The 25,328-nt window shown below is 33.8% G+C and overlaps 2 protein-coding genes across 2 annotated transcripts; one reads left to right on the forward strand and one right to left on the reverse strand.

Annotated features, from left to right (window-relative positions):
* Positions 1 to 1,182: 1,182 nt before the first annotated feature.
* On the reverse strand, positions 1,183 to 3,365 carry LOC132283984 (protein SHORT-ROOT). Its single transcript, XM_059786047.1, has one exon. It carries the CDS (start codon positions 2,893 to 2,895, stop codon positions 1,408 to 1,410), a length of 1,488 nt encoding a protein of 495 aa, XP_059642030.1. The 5' UTR covers positions 2,896 to 3,365; the 3' UTR covers positions 1,183 to 1,407.
* An 11,303-nt stretch (positions 3,366 to 14,668) lies between these two features.
* LOC132284474 (calcium-transporting ATPase 2, plasma membrane-type) lies at positions 14,669 to 24,609 on the forward strand. The gene is made up of 7 exons (XM_059786584.1): positions 14,669 to 15,308; positions 20,437 to 20,491; positions 20,567 to 22,506; positions 22,594 to 22,752; positions 23,020 to 23,191; positions 23,329 to 23,627; positions 23,948 to 24,609. Exons 1-7 carry the CDS (start codon positions 15,132 to 15,134, stop codon positions 24,185 to 24,187), a joined length of 3,042 nt encoding a protein of 1,013 aa, XP_059642567.1. The 5' UTR covers positions 14,669 to 15,131; the 3' UTR covers positions 24,188 to 24,609.
* Positions 24,610 to 25,328: the final 719 nt, after the last annotated feature.

Raw genomic sequence — 25,328 nt, forward strand, 5'->3', positions numbered from 1 at the left:
TCCTTTTTAAAAAGTGGGAAAAGAAACGTCCTTGCAACCCACTTTATTCATCTGATTAAGAATAAAAAAGCTTCCGACGACCAAAATCAAAAGTCATGTAAAGGGTCGATCTTACCCATCAATCTCCTTTCCGCTAGTTGCCAACTTGCAGTTGGTCCCGTGAATGTTTCAAGCAAATTAAGCCGGTCATAATCCTCAATGTCACTTAAGTAAAATAAACAAACTATATAATATTATATGAAAAATTATTTCAAAGTGGGAAAAACTAACCCACTAATCAATGCAATGAAGGTGATGAACTGATGATATCCATACTCAAGACACGACAGATATATTAGTAAAATACTCCATATAACAATATATTAATCGGTCGCGTTTTAGTTACAATAATGTTTAGTCTTTCTTTTGTAAAGCAAAACAATATTGTAAAGGAGGAGATAATATATTAAAAAAAGAGAGAGACGTTGGTGGAAAGTGAGTGGGTATGTCAGCTTGGAGTGGTGGAGGGGGCAAGTCTCATCAAAAGACTAGGATGGATATGTGGAATTGGCAACCCCCTCCTCCCTTAAAAGAAGTTCCCACTATCCCCAAGTTTTTTCACTCTTTTTTCATGGAGGCCCACTACTACCCCAACCCACCTTTCTTTACGTTATACCTACACTTCCATGAAAGTGTTTCTGCTGGCTTATATGCCCCAGTGCTTTACGGGGCCCACACAATGCCCTAATGGTATATATATAGATGATGGTTAGAAGATATCGAAAAAGGAAATATCTATACAGCGTGCTGCCCACTAAAGCCCTTATGACTAAACACTTTTGTTACCAAACACGACCCAACTCAGTGGCCGTCCTAAGATTCTTTGGTCCCAACCAGATGACGACCTTTTTTTTAAAATAAATTTATAAAAACTCTTCAAATTTTAAATCATTTTGTATTTCCTAGTAGTTCTATGCTCATATCATCTTCAACGCACCTAATACCAACTCCATCTAAATTTTGGCCCCATATAAAAAAATCAAGGAACAAATTTAGACTATCATAAAGTTTTTTATTTTGATATATTAATTAATTTTCATTAGGTCGGATACGTGTGTGTATATATATATGGTGTAGGTGTATATATATATAAGAGAGATAAAAGTATATATCAAACACTTTCATCTTTGATGATCAATAAAATTGAAAACCAAAATTAATTCCTTTTTCATAATAGTGACAAGAATAATCACAAATTGTAACAAAAGAGTAATGAAAATACATTACTTAACTCCCTATTCAATTAAAAGCAAATACTTGGCTTGCTTCTTACTTTTTGATCTCTCTTTTCCTTCAACTAAAACCCATAAATACCCCTCCCCCATTCACGTGCCAAAAGTACTCCACACGTGCCACCCACCATCATTATCATGGCCTCCACGCGCTAGTCCACACCACCGGCTGATCCTTCCACGTTAGGAATACTCCGGTGGCGTCTGGGCACTGTGTCATTGCCCAACCCTCCTTGTACCTCCTCAGAAGCGCGCGTACATCATCACACACCTCATCACTAAAAGCAATTGAGCTAAAACCACCACCATGCAGCCGCCTTGACCACCGTGCCGCGGTCTCACGCCGCTCAATAGATTCTTGAGGCGGACAAGCCACCAAGTCCACCACCGCACGCCCGGCTGCCCTTTCAAGCATCAAACGCTCGTTGTTCGTCTTCGGGAAGCTCTCCTCCAATGAATCAAAGTAAACCCTAAACCATCTCAAACATTCTTGGAACCCCTTAACAAACTCAAAACCATCAACACCCACGTCAAGATCAGCCTCTTCCTCCACCACAGTCACAATCCGCGGCTGCAATCTCCGAAACAGCGATATCGCGACATCCCGGTTGTTACCCACTGCAGACACTGAATGTAACGCTCCGATGCAATTCACGGCGAGTGCTTCGTCGTCTTTGACGTCCAATTCAGCTAAGTTCAAGTCCGAAAGATCTCCTACATGATGTACCACGTTGAATTTAAATGGCACACCCATTAGTCTAGCAAACTTCTCCATTCTATTTCCAATCTCTCTCATCACCTTTTGCACTGCCGCCACCCCTGCGGTGGCGCCACCCGTCATCACGGTGGTGAGACGGAGGTGTGGTGTCTCGTCGGTTCGGGTAGCTAGAGCTTCCAATAAAGTAGGCCACTGTGTGCAATATGTGTTGCTTATATCAATTATGTGCAACTTACTCTCTCCTTCAAAAGCCTCCATAATTGCGCCATTGCAAGCAACATGACCAAATGTAGTCCAAGGACTCACTTCTTGGAATTTCAATACCATTTTCCGAGTTGACTCGAAAGAGCACGTTTTCTCGGATGCTGACGACAGAGTCCGGTAACACCTCTCTCCGGAGTCCATCATGCGGCTGAACAAGGCCTGGAGGAAGTAGGCGGCGAGCTTCTGATCGGTGTCGCCGTAGGGTGAACCGAGCTCATTGAGCATCCACATGAGCTGCTGGACACGCGCGCTGTTCTTCTCGGCCATGGCACGTGCGGTCTCGAGGAGGATATCGGAGGCCCAAGTGGGGGAGGAGGCGAATTCGAGGTTGAGGTCACGTGCAGGGGAGAAGGAGAATTCGGGAGCATGATGGGTATGAGAGCTCGTATTGGTAGTGGTAGTGGTTGTTGTCGGGGTGGGGGTGTTTGAAGATTGGTGTTGCTGGTGGTAGGGATAGTAGTGCTTAGAAGAAGAAGAGAAATCTTCATCATCCATGAAAAAGTTGAAGCATTCTTCTTCCTCCTCCTCTGGGTGGTGGTGGTGGTGGTTTTGCCTAGAAGATCTAGAGCTGCTTGAAGTTCTGCTGGTGGAGTTGAAGGAGTTATCAGATTGAAGACTGACTAGTCTAAACAAAGTATCCATTTAACCTGCAAAGACCCACATGAAAAAAGATTAACCTTCGTGTGTGAGCTAGCTTAGTGAGTATACTCTATTAAGGTATATCTTTGGACACGAGAGATATGGGCTGTTTGTGTTTTTAACAGTGAATTTGGATAGAGAAATGATTAAAAAGGAGGATCTTCAAAGTTGGATCTTAGCTAGCTAGGTTTATTTGAGAGAGAGTGAAATAGCTAGAGAGAGAGAGAGAGTAAGAAGGAATCTATATATATAAGTAACATTTTACTACTTTTCTTTTGGTGTAACCGATGAGAGGAATATATTGAGTAGTACTTTGTTTAAGGAGTCTTTAAATTTAGGTGGGATTTATAGAGTGAATGAAATAGGTTGCATATATATTCCGTTAGAACTTGGAAGAAGAGATGGCGTGGACTAGGTGGTGTTTGGATAGAGAAAAAAGATACAAGGTGGGGCTGCAACAGATGAATTAGTGGATTAGCTTTTCCTTTTAGAGAGAGAAATTATGTGTGTGTGTGTGTGTGTTTTGAGTGGGAGCAGGCGTGACAAATGGGTGTAGAGAGAGGAGAGAGAAAGAGAAAGGGATTGAAAAAGCTGCCGGCGTGCATCATCAGAATCAAACCCACCAAGCACCAACCCATTGATCACATTCCTTGCCTCCTAATTCCTCTCCAAACTCTGCCAAAAAAAATTCCCTGCTTTTTCCTTTTTTACGCTACTACAAAAACCCATACATTACATGTATAATATTAGTGCAATAATGTTGTACAAGTATCATAATAACCAAAATGTACACTTGCTCCAAAATCTAGGCATGCTCTTCACTTTCTCTCACCCCCATGTCACAAATACACTCGATAGTTGATACCCCACCAGCCTAGGCCATTTCTCTAGAGGGCCCTACCATACCATAATACCATAACACTCCTCCTTATATCTCAACCTACACCAACTTCACAAACTTGTCTTTCTTCTCTTATAAATTGGTTAGTCGTGATTGAGACATATATTGTTGTTGAATAAGCTCAATTTAACACACACACACATATATAAAAGACTATAGCAATATTTTATGTCCATTTCCTTTCAATGAATTGATCGGTTCTTTTCTTCCTTCTGAAGAATTCCACACCGTGTAAGTCTATTACTTACATCAATTGAGCATCTCTAGCTTGTCTTTAGTTGTTAAATTGAGAATTTAGATTGTACTAATGTTTTTTTTCCTCCACACTTGGAGTGGATGTATATTAAGCTTGTCATGGGTAATGTCAAGGGTCTCTTGTTATTGTTCTTGGTTTTCTTCATCAATCATTGGGAAAAATTCCATATTTGGAGTGCTTTGTCCCTAGTTGAGTGTTGGGTAGTGGGTGGGTATTTTAAGAAGCCATCATTATAGAAACTGGCAGAGAGGGAGAGGGCATTGGCCATCTTCTAGTTCATGTAATCAGAACCAACAGCCAACACTATATCCATTGTGTTGGGAAGGGCAGATTGGTCAATGAGTTTTCAAAAAAAAATACACTCCATAAAAAAAATCAACACTATGTTTGGTTCGTCCTTTAAAAAATACTCCTCAAAATTTTTAAAAACAGAATGCTATTGTTTTTACACAACTATAAAAAAACAGTTTTATAAAGTTTTCAAAACAAAATTCTCAAAAACAGTCAACAACACAAGTTTTGTAAAGTCTTAAAATTGTTTGATTTGTCACTTAGAAAACAGTTTTAAACAATTCAGAATATTATTTTAAAAATGCGATTATCTGAAAATATGTTTTTTTATGACGGAGTTTTCAAAAAATTAACTAAGAAAATTTTTTATACAATTTTTTGATTTTTCGTTATCTAAAATAAAAAATTATTTTTTGATTGACAAATTAAGCAGACCATAGTTCAAAACCCCATTAAAAAAGCTATAATTAATTAGTTATCTTTCCATTCAAAGCCATATATCCTTCTTAGTGATGGTAATTGAACAACTAAAAGTCATAAGATGTTAATGGATTATTAATATTAATTTTTTTGGTAGGTAATTGGTCATACGAGCTGTTATTTAAAGAAAATATAGATCAAATGTCACTACCTCAACCACAACAGAAATTTTGTATTGTTTTGGAAATTAAGGAGAAGGCCAAACCATTTGTTGTGCAATATTCAAACTGGTTGGATTAGTTTAATCATAACCATAAATAATTTATCTTCATAATTTATTTGAGATTGTATGTTTGGTATATAAGTTTCAGTGTGAAATAAGTCACACCTTTCATATATAATCCATAGTTGTATATATATTATATTATATAAGTTGTACTTTATCGTGAATAAAAGCTGTTGCTTTGGACAATTTATGAATTTGCACCCGACAACATAAGTTGACCAAGTCCTTCCCTCCCACTCCATGTTGATTATTTTCTGATGTGGACGTGGTGGCGGTACACTGAATGGGCCATTATATTTGCTTCAAAATCTGTGGTTGTTTACCCCCACCCTCCTCTCCTTTACAGGGGTTCTGTTTGGATATTATTTTTTTAATATTCGTATTTACATTTAATATTAATTTAAAATAATTTATAACATATTAATTTTTATGTTTAAATTTGTATTACCAAATTAATGATATATTATCGTGTTTTGGTATTTTAAAGGAGTAATTAAAGTAAATATTAAAATTTTTCAAAACAAACAAATTTTTTAATTTCTCAAATCAAATTTTTTATTTAATTTATGCCCAAAACACTTCTATAATAAAACAATCAAAACATAATACCTAAAACACATCACATCCCAAATCAACCCATATATATTAAAGACGGTATATCAAATCAACCCTTATATATTAAAGACGGTATATCAAACACTTATATATAAATATATATATCTCCAATTCAAATACTTTTTTCCTTTGTTGATGATGTTGAGAGGCACTTCTAGTGGGAATCAATAAGAGCTGTTAACCAACTCAACTTTTCAGCTTTATATATCTGTCTCCCACCTCACATTTTGAGGCAACTTACCGACGAATGACTACCCCTCTCTGTATACACGAACAAACTTTTCCAATCGAAGATTTCTAAAGAAGTTCAACGATTTTTTCTTCTCAACTTTTAAAATTTTGTCCCTTATACGACTCATTTATTAAACTAAATATGCAAGTAGTGTCGGTAGAGACGGACTCAAAAAATTAGGTTAGAAGAGGCGACCTTTAATAGTAAGAAGATAAAAAATTTCAATAAGAAAAGAAAATTTCAATGGGGGCAATTGTCCCAACTCGACCTAGTGTAAATCCGTGTATGAATTTCGGATCACACATTTAATAGACAGATTATCTTTAAGTGTTCCTGACAGAATTATTAAACTCGGCATGTTCGAATTTACCTATATGACATAGTAATATTATTAGGCCGACACGATACGTAATGACTTACCAACACGAATTGTCACCCTTAATCGGACATGTCAAATCTCTAAATAGAAAGATATCGCTAAATATTCATATTATTTAATATTTTTAATTTATTTTTAAAAAATAAAAATATTATCTTTATGTAATATAGTGTTCAATATGAGCATTCAATCATTTTGAAATGAAGTAGTAATATAAAAAAAAAAATTATTTCATTGGCTATGTTTTTAAAGTGTATGCCGAAACAAAAGAGTTAGATCTAATAAAGGTAAATAATAAAAAATTAATTTTCAACAATGGTAATAATTCATTTTTATGCATATAAGAACAAAATTTAAATTTTCAATTGGAACTTCAGATTTAATGTTATTGTAGGAACACTTGAATAATATATATATATATAGAAGAATAAGATACCTAGAATTTACTTAATATATATACACCTAATATTTTTAAATATAAACATAATTTATAAGGACAAAATTTTAATTTACATCTATAATGGGTGAAGGACGACCTATTCCATCTCAGTTCCGCCACCACGTAAGGTTTCAATCCTAAACTCATTCTCACTCCAAAATTAGATGGGGTGTTTTGTCATCCTAATTGTTTACTTTGTGTGTTTTTGAGGAGTGATCTGACACATTGTGTGATTACATTTACGTGTATCATACTTACCTTTCAAGAATCTACATTTTCTACTAAAAGTTTATGCTTGGAAATTTGGCAACTGCACTTCAGTCTTTGATGGCCTGCATGGAGCCACTCTCTGTAAATATGAAACGCGCCATTCAGCCTTTCGGTCCACCTAGTGGTTGCACACTCTCAGAAACACCGACCATCTTTTCATAAGTGGACAAAATTACCCTTAACAAAACCTTTCAAAAGGTTGGGCCACTTTATGGCTGTGATGTACGCATAACCAAGCGATGAAACAAGTGATAGATGCTTTCGGTGAATAACAGTTAATCTTGACTGTTTTTAAAATCTTTACCGTCGCGGGAGCTCTTTCAGAATTTGACCCTAACATATATGTCCATAACTATTTTAATATTTAAAACAAATATCTCAAATAGGATGGTATTTTGGCTGGATATATTATTGATTGGCACAACACTCCCAAATCAAAAGGAACCAAAATCCAACACCCATATATGTTTCATGTTGTGAAACAACATGGATGTTGATGTCTCTAAAGAAAGAGCAACATACATTATAAGCAAATTCTATTTGGGATTTGTAGCTAGAATAGGCCAAACAGGGAGTAAGGAATGTTGAATTCAATTAGAAATAGGATGAAAGAGTCCGTCCAATTTCGTTTTCAGGAGATGGAATGGCATATTATTGAGAGGGGGAAGTATGTATTCAATGCCTTTCTAAGGATTTGAGATGTAAAAGTACTAGACTTGTTTAAAGTTGACCAGGTGGATATTTTCTTTCCTTCCAAACAAAATGTTCCAAGGAAGGAAATGACAAATTCGAAATAGAGAGAGAGCTAGCCCCAATCTCTCCACGAACATCCATCTACCAAACAAATTAACAACATAGAATCTAATTTTGTTCCAATATGGACCAAGTACTGCCAACTTAATACAAACAAAGCCTTCAAAACCATAGGATAAGATAGTAAAATCATTTGTATGTAGCATTGCAAAAAGCCTACCTGGTCAATCCTTGAGTCCAATTTCCTCTGTTATTTTTACACCAAAAAAATCATTTTACACACCACTTTGATTCTACTTACCCTCCACTTACTTTTGGGAAGAAAAAATAAATAAACAGAAGACAAATAAGTGGGCCTTTAATTGGGTTGGGCCTATCAAGCGTTCTATTGGGCTTTCAAGATTACTCGAACTGGAAAAAGTTCCATACCCTGCCCAACTCTACCCAAACCGGACTTGGGCCAAGCTAATCCCTAATTGAATATTGGAATGTGATAATTGGCACTCCCACTGAAGTGAATATTGTACCGTTTTGTATGTGTTTGTGAGTTTTTTGTTTTTTTATTTTTTATTTATCGGCAAAAAATTCACCCACTCATTTTTTTTTAACGAGACTCGAACCCTCACTATAATTTTTAGAAGGTAAAGAAGATATCACTAAATTATACCCTTAAGTCTACTTGGCCTTTTAACATTTAACATAAATTACGAGTATTTTTTTTAGGATAATTGTGGGAACAAAAGCAAATTTGAAATTTTTTTATGTCATCATTTTTTTTTTTTTCAAATAAAGATGTCAAAACTAGTCACTAACATATTTGTTTACATCATTGATATATTCTGAAACATAAAATTTACCCTTGTAAAATTCTTTATTTGAATGAAAATAATATTGTGCAAAATAGTAAAATTGCATTTTTTTTAACGTGATGGGACAAAAGTATCAAATAAACAATGTTACTATATTTTTGGAGCAAAGTACTAAAGGAGAAATCTATGTAATTCTAACAATTTTATGATTTTATCACTAATGAAATGTGACATAATTAGCTTTCTTTTTCGGAGCTAAAAAGAGAAAATCTTACTCAGATTTTTTTTTGGGAGTTAATTTCCTTTTTTTTGAATCATTCTTAAATTTCCTTTTGAAAGTTGCAGCGGCAACCAAACACACTGTATATATATATATATATAGACACACACACACACACACACACACACACACACATATATGTATATATTGAAGCTATGTATAATTAACTATGAAAAAATGATATATAAATAATTTTTATGTGTTGATCTAAAACTATAACTCCAAAATTTAAACCTTAAGCATAAATCCAAAACACGCTACCAACTTAGCTATCACGTTCTTGTGACTTAAATAAAAATATAAATATATATAATATTTTCGGGTTTGGGTTGGGCTTCAGGCTTTATCCATATCAACTCAAGCCCAACTCAAATTGAATTTGGGCTCAAAATATATAGTCCAGACCCAAACCGAAATTAGAAAACCATTGCCCAAGCCCACAAAAATTCGGACTGCGCTCGGGTTATTTCGGGTTGGCCCGCCTAAGTTACAGCCCTAATATAATTAATTCTTATGCGTTGGTCTGATACTAACTACAAAATTTAGGATTACGTTTATATTTCTTAAACGAAATGTCTGATGCATTGTAAAGGAGAACTACTTTGATGGGCTTTAACATTGACCTCTTTGATGGGTTTCAATGTTGACCTCTGTGATGATTATGGTAGAGGAAGAATATGAACCTTTATAATTTTGAAAAAAAAATATTAAGAGGGTAACTAATTTAAAAAAGTAGAAGGCAAGGTTTATATTAGATTCATATATTTGGAATGATATGTTGGATTTGAATTTCTCTTCAATTATATATCTTATAGTATGAATAAAGTACTGAAAAAAGGAAGTAACAAAAGTGCAATAAACCGAGTTCAATTTCTAATCAATGTTTTTAACTTTTCAATTTTTTTTTTCCTGATTTTTTACTTTTCAATTGATTTAGGTCAATGTAAAGAAAGATAAAATAACTGGTGCATACATAATGAACAATTGGGTATTGTCATTTGTACATAAATACATATATAAATAAATAAGATGTAAATTGCATTGACACCCTTGAGGTTTCGGTCAATGTCATACATATACGGGTCAACAGCTTATTTAACAATAACACCTTGTAGTTTCAAATATCATATTTGCCTCTAATTATTTAATTCAATTAATTTACAAAATATCTGTCCTGTTAATCGACAAAACTATTCTCATCATTAAGCTGCATTCTTTACCAAAATTTTTAACTTTTTTTTTTTTAGTACCTAGTCACCGACACTCCCTCTCTCTCCCAGATCTCAAACATGGCTATTTATTTTTTATTTTTTATTTTTTATTTTTTATTTTTATTTATCGGCAAGAAATTCACCCATTCATTTTTTTTTAATGAGACTGGAACCCTCACTATAATTTTTAGAAGGTAAAGAAGATATCACTATATTATACCCTTAAGTCTACTTGGCCTTTTAACATTTAACATAAATTAGGAGTAATTTTTTTTAGGATAATTGTGGGAACAAAAGCAAATTTGAAATTTTTTTATGTCATTATTTTTTTTTTTTCAAATAAAGATGTCAAAACTAGTCACTAACATATTTGTTTACATCATTGATATATTCTGAAATATAAAATTTACCCTTGTAAAATTCTTTATTTGATTGAAAATAATATTGTGCAAAATAGTAAAATTGCATTTTTTTTTAACGTGATGGGACAAAAGTATCAAATAAATAATGTTACTATATTTTTGGAGCAAAGTACTAAAGGAGAAATCTATGTAATTCTAACAATTTTATGATTTTATCACTAATGAAATATGACATAATTAGCTTTCTTTTTCGGAACTAAAAAGAGAAAACCTTACTCAGATTTCTTTTTGGGAGTTAATTTCCTTTTTTTTGAATCATTCTTAGATTTCCTTTTGAAAGTTGCTCTGGCAACTACACACATTGTATATATATACACACATATATATAGATATGTATATATTGAAACTATGTATAATTAACCATGGAAAGAATGATATATAAATAATTTTTATGTGTTGGTCTAAAACTATAACTCCAAAATTTAAACCTTAAGCATAAATCCAAAGCACGCTACCAACTTAGCTATCACACTCTTGTGACTTAAATATAATTATAAATATATATAATATTTTCGGACTCGGGTTGGGTTTCGGGATTCATCCATATTAACTCAAGCCCAGTCCGAATTGAATTTGGGCTTAAAATATATAGCCCAGGCCCAAACCGAAATAAAAAAAACATTGTCCAAGCCCACAAAAATTCGGGCTGGGCTTGGGTTATTTCAGGTTGGGCCCGCCCGAGTTGCAGCCCGAATATAAATAATTCTTATGTGTTGGTTAGATACTAACTACAAAATTTAGGATTACGTTTATATTTCTTAAACGAAATGTCTGATGTATTGTAGAGGAGAACTACTTTGATGGGTTTCAATGTTGACCTCTTTGATGAGTTTCAAGTTGACCTCTGTGATTACTATGGTGGAGGAAGAATATGAACCTTTATAATTTTGAAAAAAAAATATTAAGAGAGTAACTAATTTAAAAAAGAAGAAGGCAAGGTTTATATTAGATTCATATATTTGGAATGTTAGATATGTTGGATTTGAATTTCTTTTCAATTATATATCTTATAGTATGAATAAAGTACTGAAAAAAGGAAGTAACAAAAGTGAAATAAACCGAGTTCAATTTCTAATCAATGTTTTTTAACTTTTCAATTTTTTTTCCCTGATTTTTTACTTTTCAATTGATTTAGGTCAATGTACAGAAAGATAAAATAACTGGTGCATACATAATGAACAATTGGGTATTGTCATTTGTACATATATATATAAATAAATAAATAAATAAATAAGATGTAATTGCATTGACACTCTTGAGGTTTCGGTCAATGTCATACATATACGGGTCAACGGCTTATTTAATAATAACACCCTGTAATTTCAAATATCTTATTTGCCCCTAATTATTTAATTCAATTAATTTATATCTGTCCTGTTAATCGACAAAACTACCCTTATTATTAAGCCACTTTCTTTACCATAATTTTTAACCTTTTTTTTTTTATTTTTTTTTTTATTGTGGTGGGTTTGGGGTGACTATGGTTGTTCTTAATTTTTTTTCTCTACATCGATGGTGGTTGTTTTGGTGTGGTTTAGGTGTAATTGTGGCGGTATCTAGGTTATTAGGGTGTTTCAAATTTTTTATTTTATTTTTTCTATTGTGGTGGTGGCGGCGGCTTTGGTAAAGTCTGAGTGTGTTTGTGGTATTGTCTTGGTGTGGTGGTGGTGGTGGTTCTGGTGGCATTTGACACATATAAGTATGGGTTGGCCATGACTATTTTCAATTTTTTCTTTCTACTTGGTGTTTTTGTGTGATGGTGTACAATTATATGGCTATTTTAAAAATATATAATAATACTAATACCACCATAAAAACCACCACAATATAAAAATAAAAAGGAAATTAATAAATATTTTTTAAAAAATAGCTAGATAATTATATACCACCATAACCATCACCACAACATAAAAAAAAAAATAACAAAAAAGAAAAAAAAAAATGATGGTATTAGTATTATTATATATAAATCATGTATAAATGTATAGAACAGATGAAGATGTTAATTTGGTTCATTAAATTTAGTTAGGAGGTTAAATTTATAATTTCATAATTTAAATATAGTTATTAATAAGTTAAAGGGTTAAAAAATAATTTTATTTGGTTTAAGAAGTCTGGTGCACATTTTTGAAACCTTAAAAAGTATCAATGTTAAAAAAAAGAATGGGTAAAGTCTAGGGACACTCCCTTCAGATTTGTCTAAAGGACAATCGTATACAAGTTCAGTTATTTTGGGACAAAGACACTCCCTTGTCAAAAAATGAATCCAAATATGTCCTTAAAATTATGAAAAGTCAATATTATCCTTCAATAATTTTATTAATTTAAACTATAAAATATTATAACTTTTAAATGATATTTTTGCCCTTACTATATCATCCCCTCACTTCTGTACTTGCTAAACCCAACACAACCTGTTAACCACGTCATCACAAACGCAAACCCGGCTGAACAAACCCTTCTCAATTACACCGAGCGAAACAAACCCTTCGCCAAACCTCAAACCACCCCCACCGGCGAACCACCGCCACACCTCAACCACCATCACCGGCGAGATCTGAACCTTCGCCGACGGCCGATTTGGCATCACCCCTCCCCCTCTCTCTACTCACTTTATCTCTCTATAACCCATCTTCAACTACCCTATCTTCTCCAATCAGAAAACCCAATCAAGACTCAGTAAACCCAATCAAGACGTAAAAAAACCCACATAGCATCAAAGCTATAGAAATCCCCACACAATGACAATGTGAAACCCCTTCGAAGCCTTACAATTTGTGGTTGCCGAAAGGACGTCGCCGGTTTGTGTGGGTTACTCTGATAGAAAGTTGTTATCCTCCACCTCACCCCTATCTCTCCCCTCTTCACGAATAATTACAAAGGATAGATCAGATTATTACTCCGAGATGTTCCGATTGGCCGACGAAGACCTCAAACACAACACCAACAGGTCCACTGCTTTGAACTCCAATTGGCCGACGGTGGAATCGCTGGGTGCCTTCATCTCTCTTCTTCATGGCCTATTCTACCGGTGAGATCGTGGTGGTCGTCGAGTCCGACAAGAACGTCCAGACCTTTTGCGGCTACTTGGAAGACGCCGAAGAGGAGCTGTAGAGTGTTCAAGCACCACCACATGAGAATAATGATGATCAGGCGGCGGCGGCGGCTCAGGGGTGATGAAGATGCAGTGTGTATATATATATATACACACACATACAGAGAGAAAAGGGGATAGGGTTCTTACATAGGTGGGTTCGGGTTGGAGATGAATTTGGATTTAATTTAAGTGTATTTAAGTCAATTAAAATGTTAATTTTATATTAAAAAAATAATAAAGCCAATTCACCATATTCAAGATTTTTTTATCAATTTTTAAATTTAAAGAAATGTCTTTATTTAAAAATAAACTAACTTTTAACTTTTATCTAGGTGACCTTTCTTCAAACCTCACAAGGTCTTTGTACTTTACTCCAAAACAATTAATAGAAAGAGAATAAGGAGTTTTCATGCAAACTGGTATCAATAATGATGGAATCAAATAGAGGAAAGTTAGCAGGAGAGAGAAAACGGAGGAAAATACATCTATTACGTTACTTTTCTGGTCAGTGTGAGAAAAAGGAAGAAAACCAAAGATGGAGAAGACACAAGGACTCTTTTATTATATTATTTATCAAAAATAAGAGGTGACTCTTTAATTAGTATCGCCCGTTCTTGGATGTTTCGTTTGTGTTTTCTACTATGTTTTCTGACTGCTGCTATCGTCAAACATTTTGACAGTTTCGATGTGAATTCAAATAGTTTTCATCCAACTGTTTTTGCTTTTTCACCCTCGCTGCAAAGTTTACGAAAAACCTTTAAAAAAATAAGAGGACAAAACAGACCCCAAACAGTAAACATTTTATTATAAAATGCCACAAACTAGAAAACTACCTTGTAGCTGCCATGTGTCATTATTGCGTTTGTTCTGAACTTAATTTTCACCTTGTACTTTCTCAACAACCAATCAAAATCGTTAAATACATTAAACTTCTCAAAAAGCAAAAACGTCAGTGTCTTCAATTATAATGGCTTGTACTCATGGGAGAGTAACGGGTGGGTTATAAAAAGCACCGCGTGAAATGCCGCGTCAAACACTTTACGCGGCGTTTACGCATAAGCATAAAATAAAGTAAGAGAATAATTAATTAACAATTTGATTATTGATTATTATTAAAACCCGAGATTCGTTCTACGACGGTTGAGATTGGCTCCAATTCCAAGTGTTTAACCTAAATTTCGGATCTTCAATTTCCATCCCCTTCTTCCCCTCCCCTTCTACTTCATTCCTCACAGTTGATTCTGTTGCTTTATAGCTTATTAAGCCACAGATTTACGTGTTATAGGTAGGGAGAGAAAGTTAGAGAATAAGATGTGAAATAAAATAGTACCGTCTTTTCTTACTTTCTTCCGAACACTTGCATTGAAACTTCCTTTCCATCGGAACAATAATGCTCATTACTAAGATGGAATCTTCCTTCATAGGATGTTTCGTCGTAATTGTCAAGTCAAAATAGTCGTTGTATATATATTAAATGCGAGGGTTTGATAGATTGATTCAAAATCAAGAAATAAAGAATTAGTACTTGTGATATTGTTTCTTCCATTGTTGGTAAAGTAAGAAAGAATTGGTATACGGATGGAGAGCTATTTGAATGAGGATTTTAGGGCAGTGAAGTCCAAAAATTCTTCGGACGAGGCATTGCAGAAATGGAGGAACCTATGTGGAGTGGTGAAGAACCCCAAGCGCAGGTTTCGATTCACCGCCAATCTTTCCAAGCGTTACGAAGCTGCCGCTATGCGCCGTTCCAATCAGGTTTCTTTCTCCCACCCCCAATCGGTAGTCGCTATATAAATATTATTTCTTTCTCATTGATATCTCCGCTAATGCGTGTTTATATGTGTGTGTGTGTATATATATATATTAGTAAAAATGTTTTGTAATTTGTAAAAAAATTTTTTATATATATTTTAAAATTACTTTATTTTATTTATCTATATCATTATCTAATTATATTTTCTTTTATTAAAAAACTCATAATAAATAGATAAATACAAAAGTTATATGTAACGGAGATCTATTTTAAAATTAATTAATAAATATTTTTTGTATGCGATAGTCTAAATCTTTTAAAAATTCTTTTTATATTAATTAATAAATATTTTTTTATATTAATAATTCTTGTCTAATTAGATTACCTTTTATTAAAAAAAAAACTCAAAATAAAAGATTTTTAGAAAAATTATTTCACTTGATAACGTTTTAGTGCATTGATACACATTAATAAGTTAACTACATTAATATATCCAAAAAAAAAAAGAAAAAAAAAAAAAAGAAAAAGAAAAAGTATGAGGATAATATGTGGTTAATTAATTATTTATGCATCGATTGATTTATTTCAATGCTTTATGCACCAATTGATTTATTAAATATTTTATTATGCATTAACACTTTTTTTACTAAGCAAATAATAATTAATTTATTAATTTATAAAAAGTGAGTACAATTCTTTGATTTATTCTTTGCATATGAAGCAAATAATAATTAATTTATTAATTTATAAAAATTTAGTACAATCCCCTAATCCTTTATTGGTTGGATCCATGTGCTGGCGAATCTCGATCTCGAACGACATGATTTTAGATATGCTTGTTATTTGTTGAAGTTGAATTTGAGAAAGAATGATACGATTTTAGATGTGCTCGTTGTTCTTCGTTTTTAGAGAATTTGTGGAGGAGCAGTACGACTTTGGATGTGATGTAGACTCCAGTTCTTGACCTTCAGCTTCTTAGCCGTGTGCTTACGGTAGACACGAAGAAGCTGGTGAGAACGAATCACCTACAGAGACGTAGTCAGGTCAAATAGGAGCACCCTAAGACGATGTCAAATATCAAAACTGGTGTTAGTCAGAAATGGACAACTTTGGATGTACTTATTGCTCTTCTTTGGGTGTTGGGATGAATGTCGACAAAACTTCTGTATTTTATTCTGAAATTATGAGTCTCTGAATTTCTGTCCTCCAATTCTCAATTTTTGTACCCTTCCTCCTTCCTTTATTGGATTAATAGAATGACGACATGTGTCCTCTCTTGATAAGGACATAATCATAACTAGGCCGGGTCAAATGAATGTCATTATCTTTTATAATAATAGTATAGATATAGATATACATTTTGTGTTACAGTTTTATAAAAACTCTTTTAATAATAATATAGATTTATTAGGGAATTTGTAATTTAAATTTTATTAAATAATTTGAAAGTCTTGATTTATTTTATTAAGTAATTTTTTTTAGAAACAAATAGATAAATAGGTAATTTGAATTCTATTAGTTAATTTTTAGAGTTTTATATCAATTAATAAATATTTTTTTATATTAATAAATAAATACTGAAATAGATAAATAGGTAATTTGAATTTTATTAGTTAATTTTTAGAATTTTATATCAATTAATAATTTTTTTTTATATTAATAAATAAATACTGAAATATTTGAATATTATTAGTTAATTTTTAAAGTTTTATATCAATTAATAAATATTTTTTTATATTAATAAATAATTACAAATAGATAAACAGGTAATTTGAATTTTATTAGTTAATTTTTAGAGTTTTATATCAATCAATAAATTTTTTTTTATATTAATGAATAAATACTGAAATACTGAAACATTTTGCATATTTAATAATAGTATAAATAGAGTACTGCTATCAAAATAATCTGGACAATCATTGAAATAAACCCTCTAAAATATTCAGTAAACACTAAGGCTTTGTTTGGATACATAAGAGAGAAAAGAAAAGAAAAGAAAATGTAGCAATAATCTCTATTTGGCTTTGTTTGGTTAGCTGGAAATAGTTAGAAATGAAAGGAAAGGGAAATTTTTTAAATATTTTTAGAGTTTGGATAGATAGAAAGAGAAATCTAATGGAAAATTTAATTTCCTGAATTAAGTATTTTCCCTCAAAAATTTTCCACTACAAAACACGCCAAAATTTTATTTTCACGCTCGTATTTATTTGCAGTTCCTATTTTACCTAGTAACTTAATTGTACAAAGTTCTTTTCAAAACACCTTCCATTCTAAGGTAAATTCTCTCCAAAAACAACTTATTTTACCCACTAACTTAATCCTATTTATTTGCAGTTCCTATTTTACCCGATAACTTAATTGTACAAAGTTCTCTTGAAAACAACTTCCATTCTAAGGTAACCTTTCTCCAAAAACAACCTATTTTACCCACTAACTTAATCGTACAAAGTTCTCTCCAAAAACAACTTCTATGAGGTAAGTTCGCAACACAAATTATACACTTATATATACAAAATATATCAATGATAATTTGGGTAAAATTGCTTAAAATAGATCCGGCTTCTAAATAGAATTTTTTTATTTTTTTTAATTATTTGTTCTATATTGCAATTCTAGCCACTCATAATCCGTATATTTATATATATATATATATATATATATATATATATATTTATTTATTTATTTATATTTTTATTGTAAAATATTTGATTTTTCTCCTAAACAGTAGTATTGCCTCTTCATCTCTAATTTTTATTTTTTTTAATTTGTTTATCTTACCGCAATAATTAGTTTTACTTAATAAAATATTATGAAGTCTTATTCTAAATATAAATAATAGAAATGAATATTAACAATTATATATTTGAATTAAATAATCCATCATTTTTATTCATGAGGGTAGTTTTGGTATGCAAAATCACTTTCTTTTCACTTTCATGCTATCCAAAATAACAAACTACTAGTAATATTTTTTTACAATTTTGTTAGATAAATTTTCATACTAACCAATTGCATATCAGATAATCTTCTTTTTTCATTCACTTCACTTTACCAAAAGGAGCTTTATGTTTGTATAGATAGAAAATAAAAGAAAGGATAATATTCCTGTTTGGATATAATAGAGGTGGAGAAAAGAAGAGAAATGATAACAACCAAATTATTATCACATCCTTTAAAATATATAGAATATGAGTGAAATAATAATTTCCTCTTTGTAATTGTTAAAGGCAGTTTTGAAATTATTAAAATACTATTTAAGCACTACACGGATAAGGAGGGATAGCTATCATTCCCTATCCTCTCTATTCTTTCTTTTCTCTCACTTTAACCAACCTAAACACATTTTACACTATCCTTTCTTTTCTTTTCTCTCACTATCGCTCCAATTCTCTCAATTTAAACATACCTTAAAGGAGATATGTGACAATAATTGAAATAAACATTCTAAGAGGAGTGAGACTATAGATTGATTTTTATTATCGACTCTTGTGCCAATCAATTAAGATAAGCACAGTAAGAGTAAGAGGAGAGAGACTCTATTCTTGTTTCCTTGTTGGACACTGTGTATGGGAGTTGCACAAAAAATCAATAGTTGTTTGAAACAATACTCCATAAGAATGGATGCTCTCTCCATATGTTATACGTATATATGTATGTATATAGATGGTATATGTGTATATATATATATATATATATATATATATATGTATGTCTATGCATATGTTTGTTCATGAGAATTATGTCTATCTCCTCATTGAACACTTGCAAATTTTCATATAGATCATTCAAAATTTTCCGGATTTGCAACTGCTTCACCCCCTCCACCTATCCTTTTCTCTATCCCTGGTGATTACGGATGACAGTGTTGAGTGTTGTTGTATTTCCGGGTATTACTACTAGAAATATGTTTGGCCTATTTTTAAATTTTTAGGAAAGCCGAGTGTCATATCCAATTCTTTTGGACAATTTTAGGACAATATTAATGTGGTTTTGTTCAACAATTTTGTGAAATGGAAAATATTGCAAATGTTAAATAATCTATGTTATAGAAACAAATAAGTTACAGACAACCTAGTTATTACATTTAAGGGTAAGTTTGTTACACGGGCACTCTCACCTTGAGTTCAAGCCGTTGGATGGAGAATGCACTGCATGGGACCTCCCATCAAAATTTTGAGGGCCGGAGCTCTTGTCAGAGCACTACCATGATAGCTTTTTCCTGCCTTTAATTGCTACCAATTAGGCTGTACTTTTTTCTTTGTAGTAATAATTTTTAAATGTTTTTGGGTGTTTTCTGTTGCTATTTGTTTCTCATTGTTACATGACATCGTGTTCAATGACAGCGTAGAATTTCGAACTTGTTGAATGACAACAATACTGATCATGTAATTAACATGTCAGTGGCCTAGTAGTATCAAGTCCTTACTTTTTATAAAGAGGTTAAGAGTTCAAGTCTCGGTAGCGGCATGTATGTGTGAGTACCAACTAAGAAAGAAAAAAAAAAAACCAGTACTAATTTTGTAGCCTTCCCAAATGGAACCAACCATCCTTTAATTGAGCTGAATGGTCAAAAATTTTGTGAAAATTATCTTCCAAAGTATTTTGAATATTACATAATAAAAATTGTTTTGGCCTTTTTTTGATAATATTCTTACTTTCCTCTGAGTCCCTTCTTGTTTGGCTACAATCTTGGAGATAGTTGTGTGTGGGGTGCCAGAGTTCCATAGAACTCAAACTTTGTGTATCAAACTATTCCTATTAGACCAAGGTTCAATCTTTTCTAGGTTCAGATGACTGTTGGAAAGTGGGAATGACCAATCACTTCAGGAACTCATATTGCACTTTCTTCAATCAAACGAGAAAAATGTTATATTGCACTTCAGGTCGGGCGCTTGTCCTCTGACCCAAAAGCTTAAGTTGTTTGATAGTGCTGCATACCTGCCCATTTTTAGACCATTCATTTCCCATTGTTGTTACCATTTGGTTCCTGGATTTATCTACTTCCTGTCCTAGTTAAATTATAGATTCTAAACTACCTTGGTGGAAAGAAATTATTGATTATCTATTTCGTCTTGATAGTTTCAAGTTAAGTGGTTGACATTTTTTTTCCCTCTTGCTTATTTATTGCAGGAGAAGTTGAGAGTAGCAGTTTTGGTTTCCAAAGCTGCATTTCAGTTCATCCAGGGTGAGGTTCTTCACACTTCTCAGCTTTGTTTTGTAATGATGAAATGTTCTTCAGATTAACTCTCCTCATTTACAGGCATGCAACATAGCGATTACACTGTACCTGAAGACGTTAAAGCTGCCGGTTTTCAGATTTGTGGTGATGAGTTAGGATCCATTGTCGAAGGGCATGATCTAAAAAAACTAAAATTTCATGGTGGGGCAACTGGAATTGCAGACAAGCTCTGCACATCAACCACCAATGGGCTCACTGGCAATAACGACCGCAGACAGGAGATCTATGGAATTAATAAATTCACTGAAAGTGAACCTAGGAGTTTTTTTGTTTTTGTTTGGGAGGCCCTTCAAGACATGACTCTCATGATCCTTGCAGTGTGTGCATTTGTCTCTTTGATAGTTGGTGTAGCAACGGAAGGGTGGCCAAAGGGGGCCCATGATGGCCTTGGAATTGTTGCAAGCATCTTGTTGGTAGTGTTTGTCACAGCCACAAGTGATTATCGGCAATCTTTACAGTTCAGAGATTTGGACAAAGAGAAGAAAAAGATCAGCGTTCAAGTTATAAGGGATGGATATAGGCAGAAAATGTCAATCTACGATCTACTTCCTGGTGATATTGTACATCTTGCTATTGGAGATCAAGTCCCTGCGGATGGACTTTTTGTTTCAGGATTTTCTGTGTCAATTGATGAATCTAGTTTGACTGGAGAGAGTGAGCCTGTAATGGTGAATGCTGAAAATCCTTTTCTGCTGTCTGGAAGTAAGGTTCAAGATGGATCTTGCAAGATGATGGTTACCACTGTTGGGATGAGAACCCAATGGGGTAAATTGATGGCTACACTTTCTGAAGGGGGAGATGATGAGACCCCACTGCAGGTCAAATTGAATGGAGTGGCAACCATTATCGGGAAGATAGGTCTGTTCTTTGCTATAGTAACTTTTGCAGTTTTGATGCAGAAGTTGTTTGGCCGTAAACTGCGAGAGGGAACCTACTTTAGTTGGTCTGGAGATGATGCATTAGAAATGTTGGAATACTTTGCTATTGCAGTTACAATTGTTGTTGTTGCAGTTCCTGAGGGGCTACCACTGGCTGTAACCCTAAGCCTTGCATTTGCCATGAAGAAGATGATGAATGATAAGGCACTCGTCCGCCAGTTGGCGGCTTGTGAGACTATGGGATCTGCCACAAGTATCTGTAGTGACAAAACCGGGACATTAACTACCAACCACATGACTGTTGTGAAATCATGCATTTGTATGAATATCAAGGAAGTGAGCAAATCAGATGATGCTACTACTCTGTGCTCTGAACTCCCAGATTCTGCATTAAAACTTCTGCTACAGTCAATATTTATTAACACTGGGGGAGATATTGTGGTTAACAAAGAAGGCAAACGTGAGATATTGGGAACACCTACTGAGACTGCTTTATTGGAGTTTGGCTTGTCACTTGGTGGGGATTTTCAGACAGAGCGACAGGCAATTAACCTTGTTAAAGTTGAGCCATTCAACTCCACGAAGAAGCGAATGGGCGTGGTCCTTGAGCTTCCTGATGGCAGTCTACAAGCCCATTGTAAAGGTGCTTCAGAAATAATTTTGGCTGCTTGTGACAAGGTGATCAATTCAAGTGGTGAGGTTGTTCCTCTTGATGAAGCATCTGCCAACCATCTCAATGTTACAATAAATCAATTTGCTAGTGAAGCACTTCGGACTCTTTGTCTTGCCTATATGGAACTGGAAAAGGGGTTCTCTGCTGATAATCCTATTCCAGTTTCAGGCTATACTTGCATAGGGATTGTGGGTATCAAAGATCCTGTTCGGCCAGGTGTCAAGGAATCTGTTGCGCTTTGTCGTTCGGCTGGTGTTACTGTTCGAATGGTTACAGGAGACAACATAAATACTGCAAAGGCTATTGCTAGGGAATGTGGGATACTCACTGATGATGGTATTGCCATAGAAGGTCCAGATTTTCGGGAGAAGAGTTTAGAGGAATTGCTTGAACTAATTCCCAAAATTCAGGTTCTACTCGTATTCTTTTACCAATAACATTAGCTGGTAAGAAAAGGGTTTTTCTGATGTGTGCTAATAGTTTTTACATTTTTATAGGTGATGGCTCGATCTTCACCTCTAGACAAGCACACATTGGTAAAGCACTTGCGGACCACATTCAATGAAGTTGTTGCCGTGACTGGTGATGGAACAAATGATGCCCCGGCACTTCATGAAGCAGATATTGGTCTTGCAATGGGCATCGCTGGAACTGAGGTGAGTAATACTAAAAAAAATTGGTTTCAATGTTGAGAATAGATATTATAGCGAATTACATTACAAAAAAAATTGGCCTTTCACAAGAGTTTAGAGATTTTTAAAAAATATATATAGTTGATACAGAGTGTACTGTGTTTGTATTTGTTTGTTTCAACCTCATTATGCTGTCTATTCTTTTTTGTCTTTTTCTTTTTCTTGGTTTAGTTTCTTCATAATAATTTGTTACATGCTAGATTTTTGACTAGTCTTATTCACAATTATCAGGTGGCAAAAGCAAGTGCTGACGTGATTATTCTGGATGATAATTTCTCCACAATTGTGACAGTGGCCAAATGGGGACGCTCAGTCTACGTAAACATTCAAAAATTTGTACAATTCCAGCTGACAGTTAATGTGGTTGCTTTGGTTGTGAACTTCTCTTCAGCTTGTTTAATGGGTAAGAAAACCTGCATATTGACCACATGCATATTTTGATTACTATATTCATTTTAAATTTATGGTTATTTATTTTATTCGATATATGTATATCTGTAAACACTCATTCTTATGCTTCTACACCAAATCATGCTTCAGGGAGCGCTCCCCTCACAGCTGTTCAGCTTTTGTGGGTCAACATGATTATGGACACATTGGGTGCTCTTGCATTAGCAACTGAGCCTCCTAATGAGGAATTAATGAAACGATCACCAGTAGGAAGGACGGGAAATTTTATCAGTAATGTTATGTGGAGGAATATCTTAGGGCAATCCCTGTATCAGTTTATGGTAATCTGGTTCCTACAGACCAAAGGGAAAGCATTATTTGGTCTTGATGGCCCCGGTTCTGATCTGATCCTTAATACACTTATCTTCAACACATTTGTGTTTTGCCAGGTAATTCCTTAAAGATTTCTTTTCATTCTCTTTCTGCAAATCATCGTTTACGCGGCATTATTTATGTCACAAGTCATGTTGAATGGTAGATGATGACAGCCACGGGTGGGAATGATACTAAGGTATATTTAGGCGTTTATTGATTGAACTATAAGTTGAACAATTCCTGTTCAAATTTCAAAATAACTAGATGGGCGCACACTTGATGGCTGGGAATGAATAACAATTGGTCTACAAGTAGAAGCCTCAGTGATGTATCCGCTTCCAACCTTAAATGTGCACATTTAACTTATGTCAACTATGCTGATTTTATTTTGTAGGTGTTCAATGAGATAAGCTCGCGAGAGATGGAGAAAATAGATGTTTTCGAAGGCATACTGGACAACTATGTTTTTGTGGGCGTACTCAGTTGCACCGTCTTCTTCCAGATCATAATCATCGAATACCTGGGCACATTTGCAAGCACAACACCCCTCACTCTAATTCAATGGTTCTTCAGTGTATTTATTGGATTCTTGGGCATGCCAATTGCTGCGGCCTTAAAGAAAATCCCTGTGTAAGCTTCGTGAATTGGAAATGGAGCTTTCAAAATTACGTATAGAAGCCTTAGCTTAAAGAAATTGCTTGTAGCTTTGTGAAGTGATGGACGCCATTGGAATAGGAAGGATGTCTAGGCCTGTTTGGTTGTTTATAATACCGATGAAAATAATTATCACCACTACACCACTGCAAGTAGTTGCAAGATCTCAAGTTTCCTTTTTTATTTTTGGTTTCATTGAAGTTTAGGAGGGTAAGTACCCAGGCTGGCCGCCACTTTTTTTTTCTTTTTCTTTTTTAATATATATTTATATTTTTAGTGTTTTTTAAGTTGAATCATTCTTTATTTTTATTGTTGTACTGACATGTAATCATTCTATTACTTGTTATGACGTTCTTTTGTATAAAGTTGCAGTAATATGGCTTTCTATTAGAAATACAAGAAGATTTGCTGTGTAGTTTACATAACTCTGATGAGATAATACTTGAAATTGAAGTATTTATTCAACATGTAGAGAGAAATTATGTCTGCATTCATAATCTGAAAGCCGGTAAACCATCACTAAATGTTCGTTTCAGTAGTATCTAATGCTAATCTCCAAGTATCTTCAACACATCATTCAATGATTATGAACATGCAACCGCGACATGTTTATAACCGTTGGATGATAGGTTTGGAGAGAATCTATTTCCGGGTTTTGATATGTTGGATGATAGATTTGGAGAGAATCTATTTCCGGGTTTTGATATGATCAACTGATGCCACTGACCTCTCTGCTCCTACCCACACCAGCAATCAATTGACCTTTTGCACACCCAGTAACCATAGCTTCACAATCATCAAAAACAAAAGAATATCAATCGATGCATCAACCTTTATACCAAGATCCAAAGGTATTTTAATCATTTTAAGTTTAAAAAACCTTCTACTGAAGGATCTCACTGAATTGGTGAGCCACACACACAGAATCAGTGCTTGAAGCCACAGTTCTAGACTGGATAAGTGAGAGGGCTCTCTCAATCCTCCCTCATGACATACCAAGCTTTTTCCATTGACCTAAGCTCCTCAACTTTTCAAGATCTTGTTTGCACTATTTGGATAGAGCTAGCAAGAGATTATCATGAAAAAAAAAAAAAAAAAAAAAAGAAAAAGAAAAAGAAAAA

Source organism: Cornus florida, unplaced genomic scaffold (assembly GCF_030987335.1).
Source record: "Cornus florida cultivar Cherokee Brave unplaced genomic scaffold, ASM3098733v1 CherokeeBrave_3.0.0_Hap2_Chr11, whole genome shotgun sequence".
NCBI classification, from domain to species: domain Eukaryota; kingdom Viridiplantae; phylum Streptophyta; class Magnoliopsida; order Cornales; family Cornaceae; genus Cornus; species Cornus florida.